The sequence below is a fragment of the Aythya fuligula genome, chromosome 6, assembly GCF_009819795.1.
Source record: "Aythya fuligula isolate bAytFul2 chromosome 6, bAytFul2.pri, whole genome shotgun sequence".
Lineage (NCBI taxonomy): Eukaryota > Metazoa > Chordata > Aves > Anseriformes > Anatidae > Aythya > Aythya fuligula.
This window is the reverse complement of record NC_045564.1, coordinates 33,686,278-33,706,557: the sequence shown is the minus strand read 5'-3', so window position 1 is coordinate 33,706,557 and position 20,280 is coordinate 33,686,278. Positions and strand designations below refer to the sequence as shown.

At 37.2% G+C, this 20,280-nt stretch overlaps 1 protein-coding gene across 1 annotated transcript in view; it reads left to right on the top strand.

The window, feature by feature from the left end:
* LOC116490673 (von Willebrand factor D and EGF domain-containing protein-like) overlaps positions 1–19,406 on the top strand; it is a 141,100-nt gene extending 121,694 nt beyond the window's left edge. Inside the window, exons 25-28 of the mRNA XM_032190065.1 lie at positions 5,424–5,519; positions 6,672–6,767; positions 12,622–12,719; positions 19,375–19,406. Coding sequence (XP_032045956.1) covers positions 5,424–5,519; positions 6,672–6,767; positions 12,622–12,719; positions 19,375–19,389 — 305 coding nt within the window. The 3' untranslated portion in view covers positions 19,390–19,406. The remainder of the gene's footprint in view (positions 1–5,423; positions 5,520–6,671; positions 6,768–12,621; positions 12,720–19,374) is intronic.
* Positions 19,407–20,280: the final 874 nt, after the last annotated feature.

Below are 20,280 nucleotides of genomic sequence, written 5' to 3'. Positions count from 1 at the left end.
TGTATCCTTCCTGTGTTGTATCTCCCCAGCTACAGCTCTATGTTTTTGAGAATGTCACACCACATCAAGATAACCACTGAGCAGAAAGCAGAAAACGAACATTAAAACAACATGTACACACACAAAAGCCAAAACTGTGACTGATCAAGCTTCCTACTCCTCAAAAGAGCCATTGAGAGAGCAAGTACAAATATGCGCTAGAGCCACAGAGTAGTCAGTCCAAAACCAACCCCAGCCAGAAATAAAAGCAGTGCCTATGAATCACGTACAAATGACAGCATAGGGATGGTGACAAAGGGTACATTGAAGTATATATCTACCAGTAGGTGTTCTTTTGGCTACATTTCTGTGTTCTTTGTCAGTGAAGCTGTAGCCTGATGCATTACCTTAGCTGGCCCACACAGATGTTACCGCTTGAGGCTATTTTCTCTCTTCCATCCAAAGGCAGAATGCACCCAGAAGCAGGTCAATTTTATCAGCTTCTACAAGCAAGGGGAAAGGAAAAATAAATAATAAAAGATATATATAAAAATAAAAAAAAAAAAAAGAGAAAGAGAAAAGTTGTCTTGAAAACTACATCTTCTAATCATCACTGCAGTGTGACACACTGTCTCCTCATGAGCAGCATGACTTGGGATGCATGATGACAGGTAATTCTTGATTCAGAAAGAAATCATCAGTGCACTCTCATTGTCAGAGAAGGACATGGATGTTCAGCTGCAACACAACATATTACTGAAACATTGCATAAAATCCCTTTCTGCCAAGATTTTAGAAGCCTGATTTAATATTCCCTCTGCTTTGATGTTATAAGGGTGGTGATGAAGATTCTCCAGTTTCAACAAAATTACAAGGCTTTCACTCCTTATTATCATCCACTTCTAGCTAGGAAAGGTGCAATGGGGTACATGCATCAAAAGGTGGCTAAGGTTCAACCGCAAAAGTTTTTTGTCTGCTAATCCACAGAGGCAATGGGAGTCTGAAGGAAACATCTGCCTTCTAATCACTGTAAACTGATCAGCAGCTACTGCTGGCTAATACTGTGATTGTTAGACCAAGAGATTACTCCCAATTGCTTGTAGTATATGCCGTGAAGCAAAGCATGCCCACTGCTTAGCTTCACCACTGGCCCCTCTTTGCATAGCGGGGATATTTTGCTTAATATCATGCATGTTTTAAGGGAAAGCTTATTGTAAATTTATTGCAAGAAGTGCAGACAAAGGAAGACACTGGAATTGTAGGTGTCCATTGCTGATGCTACTTACACCAGGAGGACCTACTAGACTTTAGAGGCAATATTTAACTTTTGCTTTTATTTTTCCTTAGAATTTTAGTAATCTCTGGAATTATATATTTTGCAGAAAAATTATTGCCTTTGGCTGACAAAGTGGGAGGTCTGGTTACTGTAAGGACATTAGGGCTGAACTGCTAGCTATGGAGTTCTGTGGAGGCTGATAAAAAGAGTTGCAAGAAGCACTTAATGGGGTAAAGTCAGCCTCGAAGGGATAAGCTATTAAAAGGGTCACAGGAAATTTTAAGTTATTGTAAGGTCAAAATGCATTAAAGCCATCAAAGGGAAATAGCTGTTAAATAAAACAGAGAATTTAGCAACTCGTGAGTCCCTTTCAGTACATAGAAGAATTGTGTACATTTTGTATGATGTTCCGTGCAACACCCGTGTTTTATCTTGAAACCTGCAGCTCCTAGTTACCTTATCAAAATCAACCCTCACCTGAAATATAGCGTGTAATCATGCTTTTTCTTTAACCTGCATTATCAACTTCAACATAGGCTTACTTTATCTAACTTCCCAGTTTCAGAAAGCATAATGTCATGGAAATCCTTTCTAGTTTTAAACTGTGGCCTTCACACCCTTTACAGCATTGAGTAACACTGCTGCATATGAAATTTGGTGCTTCAGTTCTTACTGAAGAGCACAGAAATGCTGACGTTAACACCGTGGGGAATGGGATTAGGGCTTTAGCAATGCCTGCTGACTGCCAGTAAGCTTGCACCCAGGATATTTAGGTAGAGGAAGGCCCCCTCCAACCCCAGCGATATGCCCTATCAAACTGTAACAAAGGGAAGACACAAACGTGTTTACATGAGTTCCATTAAGGCTCATTCCCAAGGCAGGTGGAAAACCTATCAAACCACTGTTGTCTTTGGGTCAAGATGCTAGGCATTTTTCAAGGGGAGGGGAGAATAAAGAAAGGTAAGTCTTTACAAAGTCATGCCAGTGCCTGGGAGGTTTACGATAATTTGATTTGCTCTCCTAGTGTCTGATAATTTATTTAGTTTTCCTATGAGAGGCTGTAACATTTTTGTTTGCTATTTTGAAATTGGAGCTCCTCCACGGAGGCCAAGGACTGGGACTAGAAAGGATCAAAACTAGTTATAATCAACAAATGTTGAAGTGTGCCTGATGGGTATTGAGATGGGAGTGTATTTCAGAAAGTTAAAGAAAGGTAGAACAAGGTAGAGATGTCAGACAGAAAAAGGGGAAGAGACAACATGGCATATGTTTACATAAAGGTGCCTTCTGAATTCCTTGAAAAGACAAGAAAGTGTCTGCCCAGCAGGGCAAAGAGCCAAAACTGCCCCCTCCAAAGCAGAGCAAGCTTGGCCCCGATCCTCAATTTCCCACTTAAGTACTTCCCTCAGTTAACTTGGAATTGAACTCCCTTGGATTTATTGCCTAAGTGAGAGATGCCGTAAGCGATAAGCAATGTAAAAGAAGTTAGTGCTATACTTTCATGGTTACTTGCTCATTTGTAAGGCAGTTGAACAAAGACAAAAACAGATCCCAAGTTGAAAATCAGTTTGAACTCTCATGTTTTACTCAGGCCAAGACTGGACCTCCCACGTTACGTAAAGCTTTACTGAATTACAATGCAAATTGAGCTGGAACAAGCTCAGTTATGCATAAACTGAAAACCAAAACTGAATCAAAAAGCACAACAGTTTCATTCCCTGTAATTGAAGGAAGCATCCGTTGTCACAGAATTTTTTAAAGTCTGATATCAGAACAAAACCACTAGCATTATCTTAAAGTGCAATTTTTTTGTATAAGGTAAAAAGCACATTAAAAAGTTAAGGGACAAAAAAAAAAATAGAAATCCCTGTTTAAACAAGTATTAAGTTGCTTCTAGTTATTTTTTCTTGGCTTCATTTTGTATTGGTGAAGAGAGGAAGACAGTCTCTTCTGATCTCCAGATGAAATTCTTGGGTTTCAACATGATGGTCTTGGGAAAGCAGATTAGCCATGAGTGCATTATGGTCTTTGAATGTCACAAAGCTTAGGGTCATCTGAAATCTAGATCCAAATTTTATGATTTGGGGTGATATACAATATACACATATACCCAATATACAGCTGGGGGACAGAAGCCTTATTGATGATGTGAGATGAAAAGGGGGAGAAAAAGAAAGGGGGGGGGGGAGGGGGGGGAAGATGAATTCAGAGTTATGGTTGCCATAACTCTTTGAACTCATCTAGGTTTTGATGAGTGTTGCAAGACTTTTTGATGGGTCAGCAAGAACTCTAGATCCCTGTTAGCCTTAGTAAGCAGAAGCAAAGATTATAGCATGGATCAGAAGAGGTGAAGAAAAAAGGGCAAAGAGGGTGACAGTTTAAGGGCTTGAATCCTAGCAGCCTTCAGTAACTATGGGTAAATCTGACCTGCCTGAGGACAGGTCACTGTGCTGAGATCTGTGAGCGTTGGCACAGAGCAAACCGCAAATGTAGCAGCCAAACAAGAGCAGCCATGTGGCTCTAAAAGCTGCCAGTGCAGCAGTATCTGCGCCAAAGGAATAGAGCAAGTGACCAGGACACAAAGACCTACAAAAGCAATAATTCTGTGCATCATATTATTAATGTTCATAATTATTCAGGGAAATAATTAAGGTATCTAAATCTGCTTATCTAAAGATACCTGATCATATACCTAAGTGAGGAACAGAAGGTTATTCTCCCTTCAGATAACAGTTGATGTTTTTTTGCATGCCATTTTTCGAACATAACTCCTATTTTGTGGCTGTGGGGTGGGTTCTGATACTTTCAGAGCCCTGTAAGTAGAAATGTCTTGAAAGCCAGAATTACTACAGCATCACTATTCAAGTTGTCATCTTACTGCTGATGTGCCAAAAGTCAGCACAACCTTAAGGCTAAAAAAAGCCTAAAGGTACTGTAGTGCTACATTTTAGCTGCCAGCCCCCTCAGTACCTGCAGAACATGTAGCCTGCTCCCAATAGAAGAGCAAGTTCTCTTGTTGCTCCGCACACAGGGAGATGATGATTGCTGCTAACAGCAATGGGACACTGGAAAATCCCATTGTGCCCACAAAGCTTGAAAATGGCAGAAGCTATTCCACTCCAAGCCTCAGCCAGACTCCTGACTCTCATTCTCTAATCCAACCATTGCTAGTTAACACAGCTTCCTTTTCTTCCACTCAATTATCAAATACAAACACCTTCCATGTAAGAGGCAAATCATTCCATCACAACAGCATTTGTCATGTCTCTAAATTGCAGCACCTCTTATAGGTCCTCCCCTGAGTTACTGTGACAGGCAAGGAGAAAGAGCTGGTGAGGACTTTGGGTACATGCATGTGGCATCTACCACATTTTCCTATCTCAAAGCATCGCAGTCACAGCATTCGTTGTGTTCAGACTGCAGATGTTTGATTTGCCAAAACAGTGAGATCTTACTGTTGGGTGTTGAAAAATACAGGGCCTGATGTCAGATGCAAAAATTAGCAATAGGATTTTCAATTAAATCTAACAGAAACTTGTCTGGTTTCTTCTGGTTGAAGGAACAACTCAGCTTTTGCATCTTACTCATATGAATCAGTATTATAAAAAGGTAAGTACCTTAACAACTACTAGTGCAAAAATGTCTACTTAGTCTTTAAGTTTAATTGAGCACAAAGATGTTACACAAATTTTCTGAAGCCAATCTATCCCATTAAGCCCATTGTTATCCAAATATACATCTGAGAATCTGTTTTCCAACCAGGAAGGGTTGGAAACCCTTTAATGCTTTAACTAGCATTTGGTCTGTCCATAGCTGCCACAAAAAAAAAAAAAAAAAAAAAAAAAAAAATCAAAGAAAAAAAAATCTTACTTGTTTATCTGAGAATCCTTGTAAGTAACTCGTCTCTCATGTGTCTGATGAGGCAGCTTTTACTGGAGATTAACCAAGACCTTCTACACAAAGCTCAACATATTCCAGAAGGATGTATGGGAGATACCAAGCCTCTGAGTCTTAGATTCTCAAATCCAAATTACTTTCCTGCTTTTTTTTTTTTTTTTTTATTATTATTATGACCAATCAAACCTTATGAAAAGATGTTTATAAGTCTCTAGTAAAATCTTCCTTTTTTTCCCAGCTGCCATGTTCTTCATTTGATATGTATCTGCAGGTGTCTGTGATCCCATGTGCATGAACGGAGGGAAGTGTGTAAGCCCAAATGTCTGTGACTGCCCATCTGGTTGGAGAGGGAAACACTGTAATAAACGTAAGCATTTCTACTGCCCATCAAACAGATCATTGCTTATTACTTAGGCCAGTCAACATCAATTGTAATCTTCTTTTAATAATAAAAAACAATATAGTGCATAGAATTCATTTTGCTCCTTCAGCAGTTTGAAGAAAAACAATTTTAAGCACAAGCAATACAAAATGCTATAAACATTTGATGCATGCAAAGAAAAAAGCTGTGTAGGGGAACCCTGGTTCTGCTTCATTCAGCTGTCTGTTACACATCTTGTTATGGAAATTCATTTTTATAGTATTAAACTTGAAGCATTTATTTTATGTTTTAACAGCTTCACATATTTTGTTATATTTTACAGAGAAATGCCATATATTTCAAAATACAGAACTATTTAAAGCTTGCTATAAAGCCTTCCAAACTGATATACTCTCAAGGTCACCAGATACATTTTGGTGCACAATTTCAAGAAAGATGTGTTCTCACTCTGTAACTCTACCATATCTGACTACTCTTACATAAAACTATCATTAAAAAAAGAAAACCTCTCACCCTAAAATATTTTCAAGGAGTATTTTTCCTTATGTGGTTATTCATTACCATGATGTTGACAGATAAACTGAATAAATTTATAATCCAGATGATATACTGTATGCAAACCAGATTAAAATATTGGAGTTTTACCCTTTGGGTCCTGGTAGTAAATATGATTTCGGAACCAGTGTTTTGAAATTATAATATTAATAATTTCTTCAGAAATTCTGCAGGAAGTCTGTGTCTCTCACTTTTTTGGAAACTCTGAATAAATAATATATACACTGAACGTATGAAAACCTACTATGCAATTCAATTTACTTATAATGTGGAACACATTATATGCATATAACACATAGGAATATACCATATGAACATATCATATGGGGAGTATTCTTAACTGATAGTGAGCTGAATGTTAGAAATAGCCAAGCTACCAGTAGGCAGTCATCAAAGATATCTTAAGAAAGAAGTAAATATCAAAGAATCCTACACACAAATTATCTGATGAATAGAGCACATGCATTCCTTTGGAAATTAGCCATTTGAAAAGAAACTGAGCAGGTCACTCTTTCAGGCATATTTTGAACGTCTGGATATGTTGTTTACATCTTCTCACTTGTTTCATGTCAATCTGTTCAGCTGTTTGCCTGCAGAAATGCCTGAACGGTGGTGAATGTATAGGTCCAAACATCTGTGAGTGCTCTGAAGGATGGGTAGGAATGCTGTGCCAGACCCGTAAGTGCTGCTCTAATTATGACAGTCTTGTAGCCACACGTGTTGCACCAGAGATCTTTACACATTAACTCTTCTACTGTGTTTACACTACATGTAAAAGTCAACCATAAGATGATTGGCACCTAAAATCTGCCTCTTATTTGTCAGAACTGTCGTATGCTGTCAGTAAAACTATTATTTTCAAAGACATTTCTGGACTCAACATCCGTGTGAGGAAGAGAACTGACAACCTTTACTTACGCAAATGCTGAGCTCGATTTGCCAGACAATATTAATAGGTTTTAAACTCAATGATTTGAAAGACTAAATAAAAAAGAGGGGTCAGGGACAAAAGAAAATGGAGTGTCCTCTTCAGCATATCCAGATGGCATTAGCACAGGAAGACACCAGGTACCTGTTAACCTAGGAGCCCAATCCCGCAAGCCCTACGCATTCGATGTGACCATTGAGGTGGCTTTGTACATGCAGGGACTGAAAAAGCTGGAATAGGAAGAGCCCCATTATTGGCCATTATACAGGGTCGCTTCAGTGTGTGCATGTTATTAGCTTTACAGTAAAAGGGCATGAAGAAAATATCAAGGCATTATCCCCTTTAAAGGGTAATCTTCCTTTCCTCTCACACTCAGAAAGCATAATTACTTATGGAAATCTTTTGTCAGTTAAATCCCAATGGTTGTGTAATTGTTTCTTTGCACCAGCTGTCTTCTAGTCCAAACATTGTAATGTTTAAAGTTATTTATTAGTTGATAACATATCCCTGGTTCAGTTTATTAAATAAATAAGCAAATCGTGCTTGCTCCTGCGCAAGGCAAGTAAGACTTACTATCATTACCAATTTCTGCTGTACTATGCAGACACACAAGCCTGGGCATTATTTTAATCTATTTAATCAGCTCCTTTGAAACTTTCCTTCAGATCTGTTCAGTTGATAACCACTCTGTTTTTACTATTTCTTCCCACGCCACTGGAGTGGGCAATTAAATCAGCTCTCTGTCCAAAAGGAGCTGTCCGAAACTCCTAGGTCTCACAGCAAACCCAAATAATCACCAAGTGGTTGGAATTTCACTATTTTTTAAACAGAAAGAGAGAAGACTATTGTCAGAGAGCAGATGGCTAGGTCTTATAATGTTGCTCCAGGGTATTCACAATGAGGCAGGGAGATACCAGGAGAAACAGAAAGTCTTCATCCTCACAGATGTTACATATAAAGTTTTGCATGAAAGTATAACCCCTAAAAGCATGTCTGGTTTTGTACTTTGACAAAAAAATGTATGTATCTGAACTCAATGAGTCCTCGCAGTGCCACCCTTGTTCAGAAGCAATTTGGGCTGGTTTGTGACTTTGGGACTTGTTCAGGTGTAGGAGGAAGGTAGATAACCCCAGCTTCATTCTTTGTTTTCAGCCCATGCTCTCGTGCAACTGCCCTTATCGAGATGGCAGAGATGGGAATGTAGATGCAGGTTGCATCCCCACACTGAACACCATTTTTCCTCACTAACTTCCTATCACATATCTGGTAGGGTGACCAAACCAACGGATCTATAGGAACTCCTGTTACTCTTTTCTAGACATTTCTCAGAAAGAAAAAAAAAAAAAAAAAAAAAAGTGTTTCAGTCCTCTGTACCAAGACAGCTAGCCAAAGCAGGCCATTAAGCCACCAAAAGAGACAATGGACAAATACTGAGAATTTATCTTGTGTTTTTTTTTTTTTTTTTTCAGTTCTTTTGCAATGAAGATTGCCACTGTCCAAGTCAGAAAAAAAAAATATCTCTTAAGTATTTTGAAAATGCTTCAGAGATCAAGATTGAACTCTGTGGTCAGGTGTAGCAACACAAGTTGTGGAGCTTGTATCTGATTTGGAATGAGTCTGCTGCATGTTGGAGGAGCAATCATGCAAGCAAAAACTTTGCCTCTTTTGCAATGATGTGCAATGAAATTGCATTTCCATTTAATCTGGTGAACTACAAATTTCTCAATGTTATGATCAGTCAAACTCGCAGTGACATTGCAGAGATGCCTGTGCAGGTTGTTTTTCTTACAGTTTTACCAGTCTCTGGCAACCGCTGCACTGCAGAATTTGGCAAGAGTAAGAGTAGGTTAAGAGACTTTCAGGAGACATTGTTTCAGCAGTAATGGATAAAATGCAATAGTTCTCTTTTATCAGACTGTAAATAAAGAGGTCAGTCGAGAGAATAGTTTTCTTCCCCACTCATCTGTAACTGCACAGAATAGCTTCTGAAAGAGAATCAATAAAATAGGTCATTTGTCCCAACAAATACGGTGTACAGTGGAATACACACATTATCTTTGATAAATACCTATGACTTTATGGCCATAGACGGTCATAGAACAAGGAATAATGGTCAAGTCTCAGACAGTATTGCAAATGTAAGGAAATTACCTTTCAGGAAGACAGGTTAAAAAAAAATGTCATTTGAAATATTCAATGTGCCTTACCCAGAGAAAGTAGCAGCTCCATAGATTAGGCTCCCTCCATTACAAGATTTTTTCTCTTCGACTCCCTCGTTAACTTTCATAACAGCAGCACAAATGTTCTAAAAATTCCCTCTTGGAAAACACAGGAACAGTATCGCAGGATCACCATGTTTTCACGAAAAATTATCTCCTTCCCATCTGAGCTCAGACACCCATTCTAAAGCTCCATGCCCGTGGGTTCCCCCTGCATCCTTCACTGTTAGCTCACATCTCCCTTTTTCTTGAGCTCAAAAAGAAATATTAGACCAAAGCAGTGAAGACCTAATGGTACAATCTGACTACCCTGGTAGATTTAGCCAAAACACAACCCAGCAAAGTCATAAGGCTTCTGGCCAGAGATATGAAGCAGTTGTTTAAGGATCAGAGTGCAGGATCAAGGTATAACTCTAATAATTAATTATAAAGTATAAGAAGGTTATAGTTGTGAAGGATCTTCGTCATTAAAATTCATACTGCTATCTTCTGTTCTAATATTATTGAACCCATACTGCCTTCTCATTTGCCCTTCAGAATATCTTCTCTTTATTTGCATGTTATAAGTGTCAAGCTTATAGCCTTATAATTTCCTCAACATTCTTGCTCCTTCTCTCTCTCTCTGTCTTGAACAACATGTCAGACAGGCTTGCTTCTAGCTTTTCTGTGTAACCCTTTCAATCCTTAAAAAAAGAAAAATCGTAAAAACGATTGCCATTTGCATGCAAATTATAGTTCTGTTCTTTTAACATCCAGGGATAAATCTCTTTCTGTAATGGGCATTTATTGATTATAATTTTGTCATAAGCTTAGCTTATTAAATGACTTTCTGTGCTGAATCTGTACAGGATAATGCACACATAGCCTGTGTCATTTTCAGTGTTTAGAGGCTTAGCATCCCTTGTAAATACATTTATGAAATATTCATTTGAACTTCAGCTATGTTATTATCCTCTGTGATTTCAATTCCAATTTTCTTCCAAAATGTTTTTAACTTTTCTCCTAACTGAGCTCTTGTTTTTTCTGAGCACTACAGCAGGAAGCAGTGGGTGGAGAGGGAAAGACAAGCAGGTAGCAAAGGATAAAGAAGTAGAGAATCTTTTCCTTTTTTTTTTTTTTTTTTTTTTTCTTTGTTTGCATTATCTGAGAATCAAAGTAACTACAGATGAAAAAAAAAAAAAAAAAAAAAAAAAAAAAAAAGTCTGGTAGCTTATCTAACATCTGTTTTTCTGCCAGTGCAGACCAGAACACCCTAGCAGAGTTAGAGATCTCCAGAAAAGTCTACCTCTCTTTTCCTTACCTGGCTTCATTTTATCCACTACAAAGAAGAAAGGAGAATTAATTTCCATTTTACCTGTGCCCAAGTTCATATCAAATTATATGTACTAATATCAGACACAGTTTTCTCTCTTCTAGAACAAAAGCTTACTATACAGTGGAACAAAACTGGTGTGGGCACAAGGAGCCCCTTCTGCTGTCAATGCACAGACTAGCAGAAGGTGGAAAGTGTTTTGTTGTTTTATTTTCTCTTTTTTCTTTCTTTCCTTTTTTTTATTTTTTTTTTTCCAATGAGTGAAATTTTTTCCAGTTATATATGAGTTCTTTCAGCCTATGGAAAAGCTGGGGAAGCAGTTGGAAGATGAACAGTATGCTGTTATACATCCAGTGTGATTTCGTTTCTCCTCTGCCCCGTCCACAGCTGGGATCACACTTGGGCTTCCCCCTCTCAAAAGTAATTCAGAGTTTGCAGCTGCCCATTGTGGGTCTTGGGGGTTGTTTTACAACAGATAAAACAGCTGCAAATAACAAAACCAAGTTTGCTTCTTGTTTCAACAAAAATGACACTTTTTAGCTTTTCAAGATAGATAGCTTTTCAAAACTAGTTGATCTTTAAGCTCCCTTCCAACTCAAACCACTTTATGGTTCTATAATTCTAAAATAGCAGAAGTATTTCAACTAGCTCTTACAGTAGGAAGTCAAGCTGCTAGCTGCAGGTCACTGGAGTCCTACAACAGAAAACCACCTGGCACAGCTGGCTTTTGAAAAGGATCACCTGCAGGTCCACAGCATGTTCCTCTTCTAGACATGGTATGGGTCAGCAGTTTTGACCAAAGCACAAACCCTCACTTAAACCACAAAGAATTTGCATGAGCTTAAATTTGTGTCAAAATCAGATTCTAAGACCAACAAATCCTGGAATTCATTCCTTTATCCCCAGAATTTGTTGAAGTTGATTTTCTGTAAAAAGCCCCTTGTAGGGATACATTAAACTTTTTCATATCTGACCAAATACTTGGCTCAGTAGTGAAGGAGCATACATATAGGTATTGGAGCATAGACATACTTTATGTCTTATGCTTTATTGACATATAATGGCATATACATTATATTCAGATCTTAATGGTGCATGGCTACCTGCTTTCCTATATGGCTCTCTCTGACAAGAAAATATAATAATCCACTTGTTGATATTTATTTGGCAATATTTATATAAGTCTTAACTCATGAGATCTAATTAAAATACTAAGGGGTGTATGTTCTGCTTGAATTGGTGGCCTATGAATTGGCTGTTGTCTTTCCTCTATGCCAAAACAATGTCATAAGAATATAAACTGTATGAACTGAGCATGAAAAAATGGTTGAAATTTGAGTAATTCAGTTGATAATATTTTATCTCCTAAAATAAAATAAAATAAAATAAAAGCCCTGATTCTTTCAGTAACAGAATTTCTTTAAATGGATAAATTATTTACATCAAATAAATGTACTCTATAAGCACTCTAGATAAGATTAAAAACTTTTATTCTGATTCCTTTATTGATTCTTTGAGACCGTGAAATTACATGCCCTTGTTTCCAGAGATGTGAAGTATGCAACTCACAAAATTCTCCCTTTTATTTATTGTAATAATATCACTTTGGGGAGTAAATATTTAACCTATCTTTGCATCTCAAGACAAGAAAGGATCTCTTAACAGCTGTTATTTTATTTCAATTGGAACAAAAGCAAATCGATTTTGACACGAATCTGCCCCAACCACTGATGCCCAGAACATATCCTGGCTTTCCAGATCAGGGCTTGCTCTGATCCATTTCCTGCTGAGCTAAGGTGATTATTTTGGCACTCTTCTCTTTCCCCATCATTGTGTAGAAGAGATAAAGAAAGAAAACTGTAAATGTAACAGACACATAAGCATGAAAAATCCTGTGGCACACATTTTTAATGCCTACGTATTTTTTGTCCTTTTCTCCATCATATGAAACTACAGAACCATGATATATTTTGTCATATCATTGTCATATCAGTTTTTAAAGCATCTGAGTATTTCCTTTCTGATTACAACATTTAAAGTGTATTTCTAAACAATTTTATCTTTCACTTGTAGCAATTTGTGAGCAAAAATGTCTATTTGGAAGCAGATGCATAAGACCAAATGTCTGTGCTTGCAGAAGTGGCTACACTGGCTCAGCATGTGAAAAGAAGGTAAGGTATCAGCCAAAACCATTGGATTCTTATAGTAAGGAGGAAAAAAATAGCTGAATGTAACTGAAATAGTTTATAGGAAAAGTTCTTGATAACCTTGTGAAAGATGTAAAAAAGGTTATAAAGGAGTTTAAAGGAAGTTTAATGACCGCTAAGCTGCCAAACTAACCCTGTACACAAGTTCTGCATGTAATAGTTTAATACCTCAAATATAAACATACAAAAGCCGTGTCTATTTTGATAGTGAGGGTCATCCTTAATACAGTTCTCCTGTCCAAAGCCACTAAGCATCTGCACAGTAAACAGTTCTCCAGGCCAAGACGGGATCTGCCTCTCTCCTCCAAGTAACTTCCTTAGAGAATCTTTTCCACATGAGCCCTTTTTGGTGCCTGCTGCTCCACCACCAAACGGGTGCTTCCAGACATGCTCAGACAGAGCCACAGGGACTAAATCCCTGTACCCTTTCAATGGGAATAACAGACACTTGAGTGAGCGCCACTTTTTTTCCTAATCTGCACACCCTTTTTCCCAGTGAACTTTCTCCCTTCCACAGTCACAAACATCCAAAATATTTCATATGATTGCCACTGTCAGGGGCCACACAGTCACTTCCTGCAAATGCAGCCCTATCCCACTCCAGTGGCCCAACTTTCCCAGTCTCCAGCTTTCAGAAGGGCAGCTTGCCCTCTCATTTACCTGTACACAAAGGCTAGAGGAAAAAAAAAATCAACATATTTTCATTTCAATTACATTATGCATTAGATATAGCATGAAAATCTCTTCAGATAGTCATTTTATTCTGCTAATGATAATTAGATTTTAATATCATAATTAAAGTTCTGTATGGATTTTCTTAACAAGTACATCTCTACACTAAATTACAGCCCCTATATCAATAGTGAAATGCAGCTGATGTAGATAAGATGAGTAAGTGTTTCAATTTTCTATATATATGTATAAAATCTATCAAAGGGGTTGGCTGTAGAATAGGAAAGCATGGTGGGCTTTTTATCAAATAATTAACAAAAGTAGAATGGATGCAGGAATAAGGAATAAGGATGCAAGAATAACTCCTAGATAAACTGGAGTTGTTGTCTGCAGGTGTTTATATCCAAGGAACTTTTTCTCAGGAGGTCAAGAGTTGCCCTTTTTGATAAACCAGACGAGGATTAGCAGGATTGTTGTAGAGCATTATTCTAGGTGTGAATGTGTGAAGTATGATATTTGTCAGTTCACAAATGAACTCTGTTGTACTTCACAGAAAATATTAAATCAAATACCAGGCTTCCTTTTACACCTGAATAACCTATTACACAGTAAATCAGTCCTGAAAGAAAAAGAAGGTGGCAAAAGACTTTGCATATTATGTAGGCCCAAAATGCCAAGCCATCAATGAAACATGTAAACACATGGGTCTCACTAGCAATGATTCATCTCACATTTTTTAGGACTGTTTGAAGCAGTCCTTCAGTTTCATGGCTTATTCTGCAGAAATACTGATTGGTTGCACTGATGTGAACATGCATTGCTTTGATGTGAGGAAGAAACCATTCTGAATAAAAAAGAATTAACAGGTTTCCTTCAATCTGCAAGCCTTGCTTAGAGCTAGAATCAAAGTTAGTAATAAAACTGATGGATTTAATGGCATCTAGTTTAAATTACATGACCATATACAACCAAATAAGCTACACCTCCAAAAAAATCAAAATTATAAGAGATATTAAAATACAAAAGCTTATTTACTAGCATGGATTATAGTAAATTGTGAACATAAGGGTTTTTAATGCATAATACTGTAGAGATGTTAGGATAATAGGCCTTCCAAGAGTTAATTTATTGGACTTGATCAGGTATAAGCGAACAATTTGATCAGGCTTAAATCAATTTCTTCTCCAAACCTGTCAACTGTGGAAATTTCATAGTTTATCTAAGTAATTTGTTGAAGTATTTAACTACATTATTATACCACAATTTTGTTTTTCCTAATACTGGACATCAACCCACTCTGTTACAAGCAAAACTGATACTCCTTGGAGTAACCTTGGTGGATATAGGGAAAAGTCATCACAGTTCTTTTATGAATAACATTTGCAGGTTCAAAGAAACTGTAATTTTCCTACTACTAAATTTTCTCTCATTTTCCTAAACACAACCAACCAAGCATGGAACTCATTTCTCTATTGCTCCTGTCCAAGCTCTCGCATGTTTCTCTCCATCCTTGCTGAAGCACTGCAGCTGGGTCCCAGCACTGCTGAGCACCCAGTAACTGCCTCCCCGTGGGGCTCCAAGCCTCTCATTAATACTTTTATAGCAGGAGATTTACCTTTTTCTGCTACAGCACTGCAACCAGCTCAGCTGTTCCACACTGTTGATACCTTATCACTCATAAGTAGAGTTGATACCTTATCACTCATAAGTAGAGCTTAGGGATATGGTTTAGTGGAGGGCTGTTAGCGTTAGGTTGGAGGTTGGACTCGATGACCTTGAGGTCTCTTCCAACCTAGAAAATTCTGTGATTCTGTGATTCTGTGATTTCCCATTTGGCATCTGTGTGGTTGACTTTTCTTTTGTAAGCACAGTCTTTATTGTCTTTACTTAATTTTGTCTTATGGATTTCCAACTGTTTCACCCATTTATCAAAAAAAAAAAAAAAAAAAAAAGTCAAAAAGTAATTCTAAACCTGCTTGCACTGTCTCCAAATGTGATATCGTTCAAAAATGTGATGTGACATCTCTGCCTAAGACTTTAATGAAAGTAGTGAATAGTAGAAAAATCAGGGCCTATGAGTACCCACACTGACAACAAACTGTTGATAAAATTATTTGTTGATAATGCTTCTCAGACAGGCCTACCCCCTTACTTTGTTCATCTAACCCAGACTTATTGGCATGATTATCTGCACCAAGTCTGAAGCCCCCAACAAAATAAAAATGTATCTGCTTATGGTGGCTAGAGTGGCTGCTAACCATATTTTGCTTAAGAGGCTCATAAACTGATTATTTATTAATCTTTCTTAGTGTCTTTCCAGATGCCAACTTAGTCTGAATCTTTAGCTGTTATTCCCTTGCTTCTCCTGTTTTTCTCATCTAAAGATATATATTATGTTTATTGGGACTATTTCTGTCTACATCTTTAAGTACACTGGGGTAAACCTTATGAGGCCCCGCTGACCTGGATAAGCTGTTTCATGTAAAGCTCCTCTTACATGCTAAGAGTTTCCATATGGTGAGTTAATGCACAGTAGCTGGAATACCATCAGTTTAAATCCCAGTTTATTGCCCAGTCATTTAACCTTGTAAACAGGCCCTAAATCCTACTTTCCTGAATCTAAATACTCACTTCCTTCCCTACTTTCCCTTGAATTCCTGTTCCCTTGCTAATTCCTATCACGTTAAGCATTTTGTCACATTTAACCTTTCTGAGAAGACTGCAGAAAAGGCACTGAACACGTTAGCCTTGCCTGTGTCATCTGTAATCCTCTCTTCTTAGATTTACCACCATATTTTTCTATGGGAGTTAAAACTCTTGCTTTGCTCTGCTTCTGTAATGAATCTTCAAATAGCGGGAAAAATACAGTAGTAGCGGCCTGCAAAATTTGTCAAGAAATGTGGATTAAATTGGAGCTGGACAGCCTCTTCCCTTCCCCCAGCAGCAGCTGACAAGGGATGCTCTAGGTGACCTCACCTGCGGCTAACTCAGTCTTGCCAGCCTCCCTTTCCTGGGGAAAGAGATGCAATGTAATTGCCCTTTTTCCAGTTCAGAAGAGTGATTTCCTCCTTTGAACTTCGTTTCTGGTCTTAACTTAGTCTCACAAAATTAGAGTGAAAGATTCATTTTGGCAATATATTTTTCAGAGTATAGGCTGAACACACTAAGAAGATAGATACAGGGAGCTGGAAATAAAAAGCTTCACTGCAGAACTCCTTTTTTCTACAAACTAAACAGTGTCTGGAGTCTGGTTTTGCCAGTACATTTGGAAAAGCTGGGCTGCCCATATTTGTTTAATAAAGTTATTCCCCTTTCTCTGCTGTAATCTTTGGTATCGTTCCCTTTTGTGCAGTTACAATTCCTGGAGGAACAATATACATTTTCCCAAATTATTCATCATCTACCTCCTAGTTCTCACATCTATATTGCCAAGTGATTTGCAATTCATTTTCTGACATTTTTGGTTTACTTTGTTTTGGAGTTCTGCTAAACAAAGCCTGCCAAAAGCATTCCTCAGAAGGCTAATGAACTTGCTAGAATAGCAATCACTCTCTTAGAAACCTTTTGCGTATTTTTAATTTGTATTGACTCCTTGAGAGATTCAGATAATTTAGCAAGTTTCATGGCAGACATGAAGACAAATGCTCCTGCTGACTTTTACTTTCAAAAGAGTCATTACAGCCCATTTGTTCATGGCTGGAAGGGGTGACCCAGTAAAAACCCAAACTAAACAGGCCTCTCCTCCAGTGGAACCACAGCTACCAAAAACGTTGACCTGGGTCCCAACAGCAACTAATATAATCACTGCATCATTTGTACAATAGGGAGCTTTCCAGAAAGATGAAAGGTATATTGCATCTGTTGTCTTATCTGATACCATCATGTTTTCCTTGTTGTTTATCTTTTCTTTCTAAATGGATTAAAGTAACAGCATTAATTAAGCCAACAAAATTAATTTAAGCTAAACAATGTTATCTGGTTAGATATAAACGGTACATAATATTACACTATGAACTAACATGGTGCTGTATTTTCCCCAAAACAGTTTCAAAATTAATGCAGTGGGCTTGCCTGTCTGTTGAATGTTTATTCTTAGGCATAAAGGTAGTGAGAACTCTAGCTCCCATCAGAAAATGATAATTAAAAAAGACAAACCTTACAGCAGACATTTTTAACACTGGAATTTACCAGTGAATTGAACTGCAACAGGTTATGAATTCCCTGTGAATGAATCCTGTGACTGACTTCCAAATATATAACATACTATTGATTTCAGAAAAGCCTGAAAACACAATATTTTTTAAAATAAACATTTTCTCATATTATGCAACACTTTGCTGCAGTTACTGACTTTAACATCACTATTACTTTGCTCATATATCTATATGATATATCTTCTCTGTATATCTGTATACCTCTATATCTTTTCTATAAGTAAACAGGACTTAAGAGAATAACTGATCTGGAAATTACAGTGTTCTTCTCTAGCTCTTTTAAGAGTTTCTTGACCACAAGAAACCAAAAAGTCCTCTCTGATATGTTTTGACTTCATCTGACATACTCCTTCACAATGGGGTTTCTGGGTGATTGCAGACATGTCTGTGTAGCAAGAATACTTAGAAATTTCTGTCCTGTTTTGTACTATATATATGTTCCAATGTTTTTCACATTTTTATCAAAAGGAAGCAGTACGGGAAATTTGCAGCATTTCATGTTTCATTACACTTCCTATCTTATATATATACATACATATGTATATGTATATACATTTACACACACGAATATATATATCTAAAGTAAAAATATGTATTTTAGTATAATTATGTATACAGACATGGAAATGTGCAGTATGAGACAGGCATGAACCCAAACATTTTTATTTGACCTCAAAAATATGTATTACTCTTCCAGATATTACACGCAGTTTTTTCCATGTAAAATAAATCTTTACTCTAACTAAACCTGTCTAAACCCCAGCAGGCACTTGTAGAAGTACCCTCTCTTTTCATATAAAATAAATGTGCCATGTACTATACACAAATAAACAACTGCTTCCCAGATAAATCACTATCAAAAACTAAGGTAAAGTATTTTAGAGTCAGAGAGGGAAGTAACATTTGGATACATGATGCTAATATCAAGGATAACTTGTCATATCAAATACAGATATATCAAGATTAAGGAGCACCTTTCTTCTTACCCTGAATAATAAATTAATATCAACATTTTTATGTGCTTTCTAATACAGCTTTCTATAAAACTGCCCTTCAAAATGGGTTCTTAAATCTATATGCTAGCATAAAATAAAGCTTTTCATATCATCTATTATCTTGTTTTGGGATAAAGAAAATTCACTCATGTATTTAAACCAAGATGATATTCATGGGCAACTTCTGCTGTATGAAAATGGGATAAGTGCACTGAAACGTTTTCAGGCAAGAAGCCAACAATCTCCATGCGTTATGCAGAAGTGGCAGAGTGATTTTTTTAAGGCACACCTGCTTTAGATGAAAGAAATTGAATTCCAACTCCATAACTGTCAAGCGCCACCGCAAATAATAGAGCCTAAGCCGAATCATTTCAGCAATATAGCTATTTTCCTGTTGAAGCGATGGAGCAGAAATCAGCCTTAGCTAGATGATATCACTTCATGTGCATGCTTTGGAAACAGTTCCATTCATCATTTCACTGCTTAATCCCTTTCAAAAACATGTTCTTCATTCCCTGGTTAATAAAAACTTTGGTTACCTGAGTCAAAATTGAAAAAAAAAAAAAAAATTGTGGATTGTAATTTGGCCATAATTACTTAAAAATTCCAAGAAAAATACAGTAACTACAATAAATCATTTGAACCTTGCACATAATATTTCTTACATGACACCACACGCATAAGGCTGTTTCTTCTATATTCCCTTAAGCAGCTGAATACTCATTTCTTTTTTTGCAGCTACCAATAGGATGAAGATAACATAACAGCAGGACAATGAAGACAATCATTTGGGTATTGATAATCTGGCACTGACTGCATTTTATGTTTGGGAAGATATAGTGTGAAGAAATTGCTAGTTTTCTCCCTTCTGCCCTCATATAATCACACAGAAGAATAAAAAACACTTAGCCACACGTCAATAGACTAACTTTATTTTCAAAACCATCTATGGCTAGGCTCAAATTCATGAACTGCAGCTGTAATGTCACCATCATAATGACTGCTCCTGACCACAATGTCATTTTTAAATGATACAGAACATTTACAAAGACTTTTAGTGCCCTGTCGTTCTGCTTTCATGAAAATCAGAAGACATTTATAAATTTCCTCATTGCTTTCCATTTTTTAAACAGGTTTGTTTATTCACAGCCCAGAGAAAAATAAATAATAAAGATACTGCTTCTACTGAGAAATTTCAGAGACTACCAAGGGAAAGACCTCAATAACATTTAACTAACACTAACTCCAGTTATTTTAATTCATCATTCTGCTGAGTAACTGCTAAAGCTAAATGCTTTAGTTTTCTAGGTTGCTAGTGTGCCAGCATTTAATTAAGGAGGTATCAATACAGTGCCTGTTGAAATGCTGGCATTACTCGCATCTGCACCTGAGTCCTCCTTTGCCCTCAGTCACAGCTACACATTGCTCCTAAGCAAGTCAACTGTTGACATGCTAAAGGTACATGAGCACTCACGTAGTCATCTTACCTTAATCCCTTGAAACATTTTACAAAACTAGGCTTTGAATCATACAACAGATGCGTACTGAAATGCTGGGAAATCTAGATGTTCTCAAAAAGACATATTCTAATCTGAAAATTCAGATGATTATTTTTAGATTTTTTTGTCTCACCTTACAGTGGCT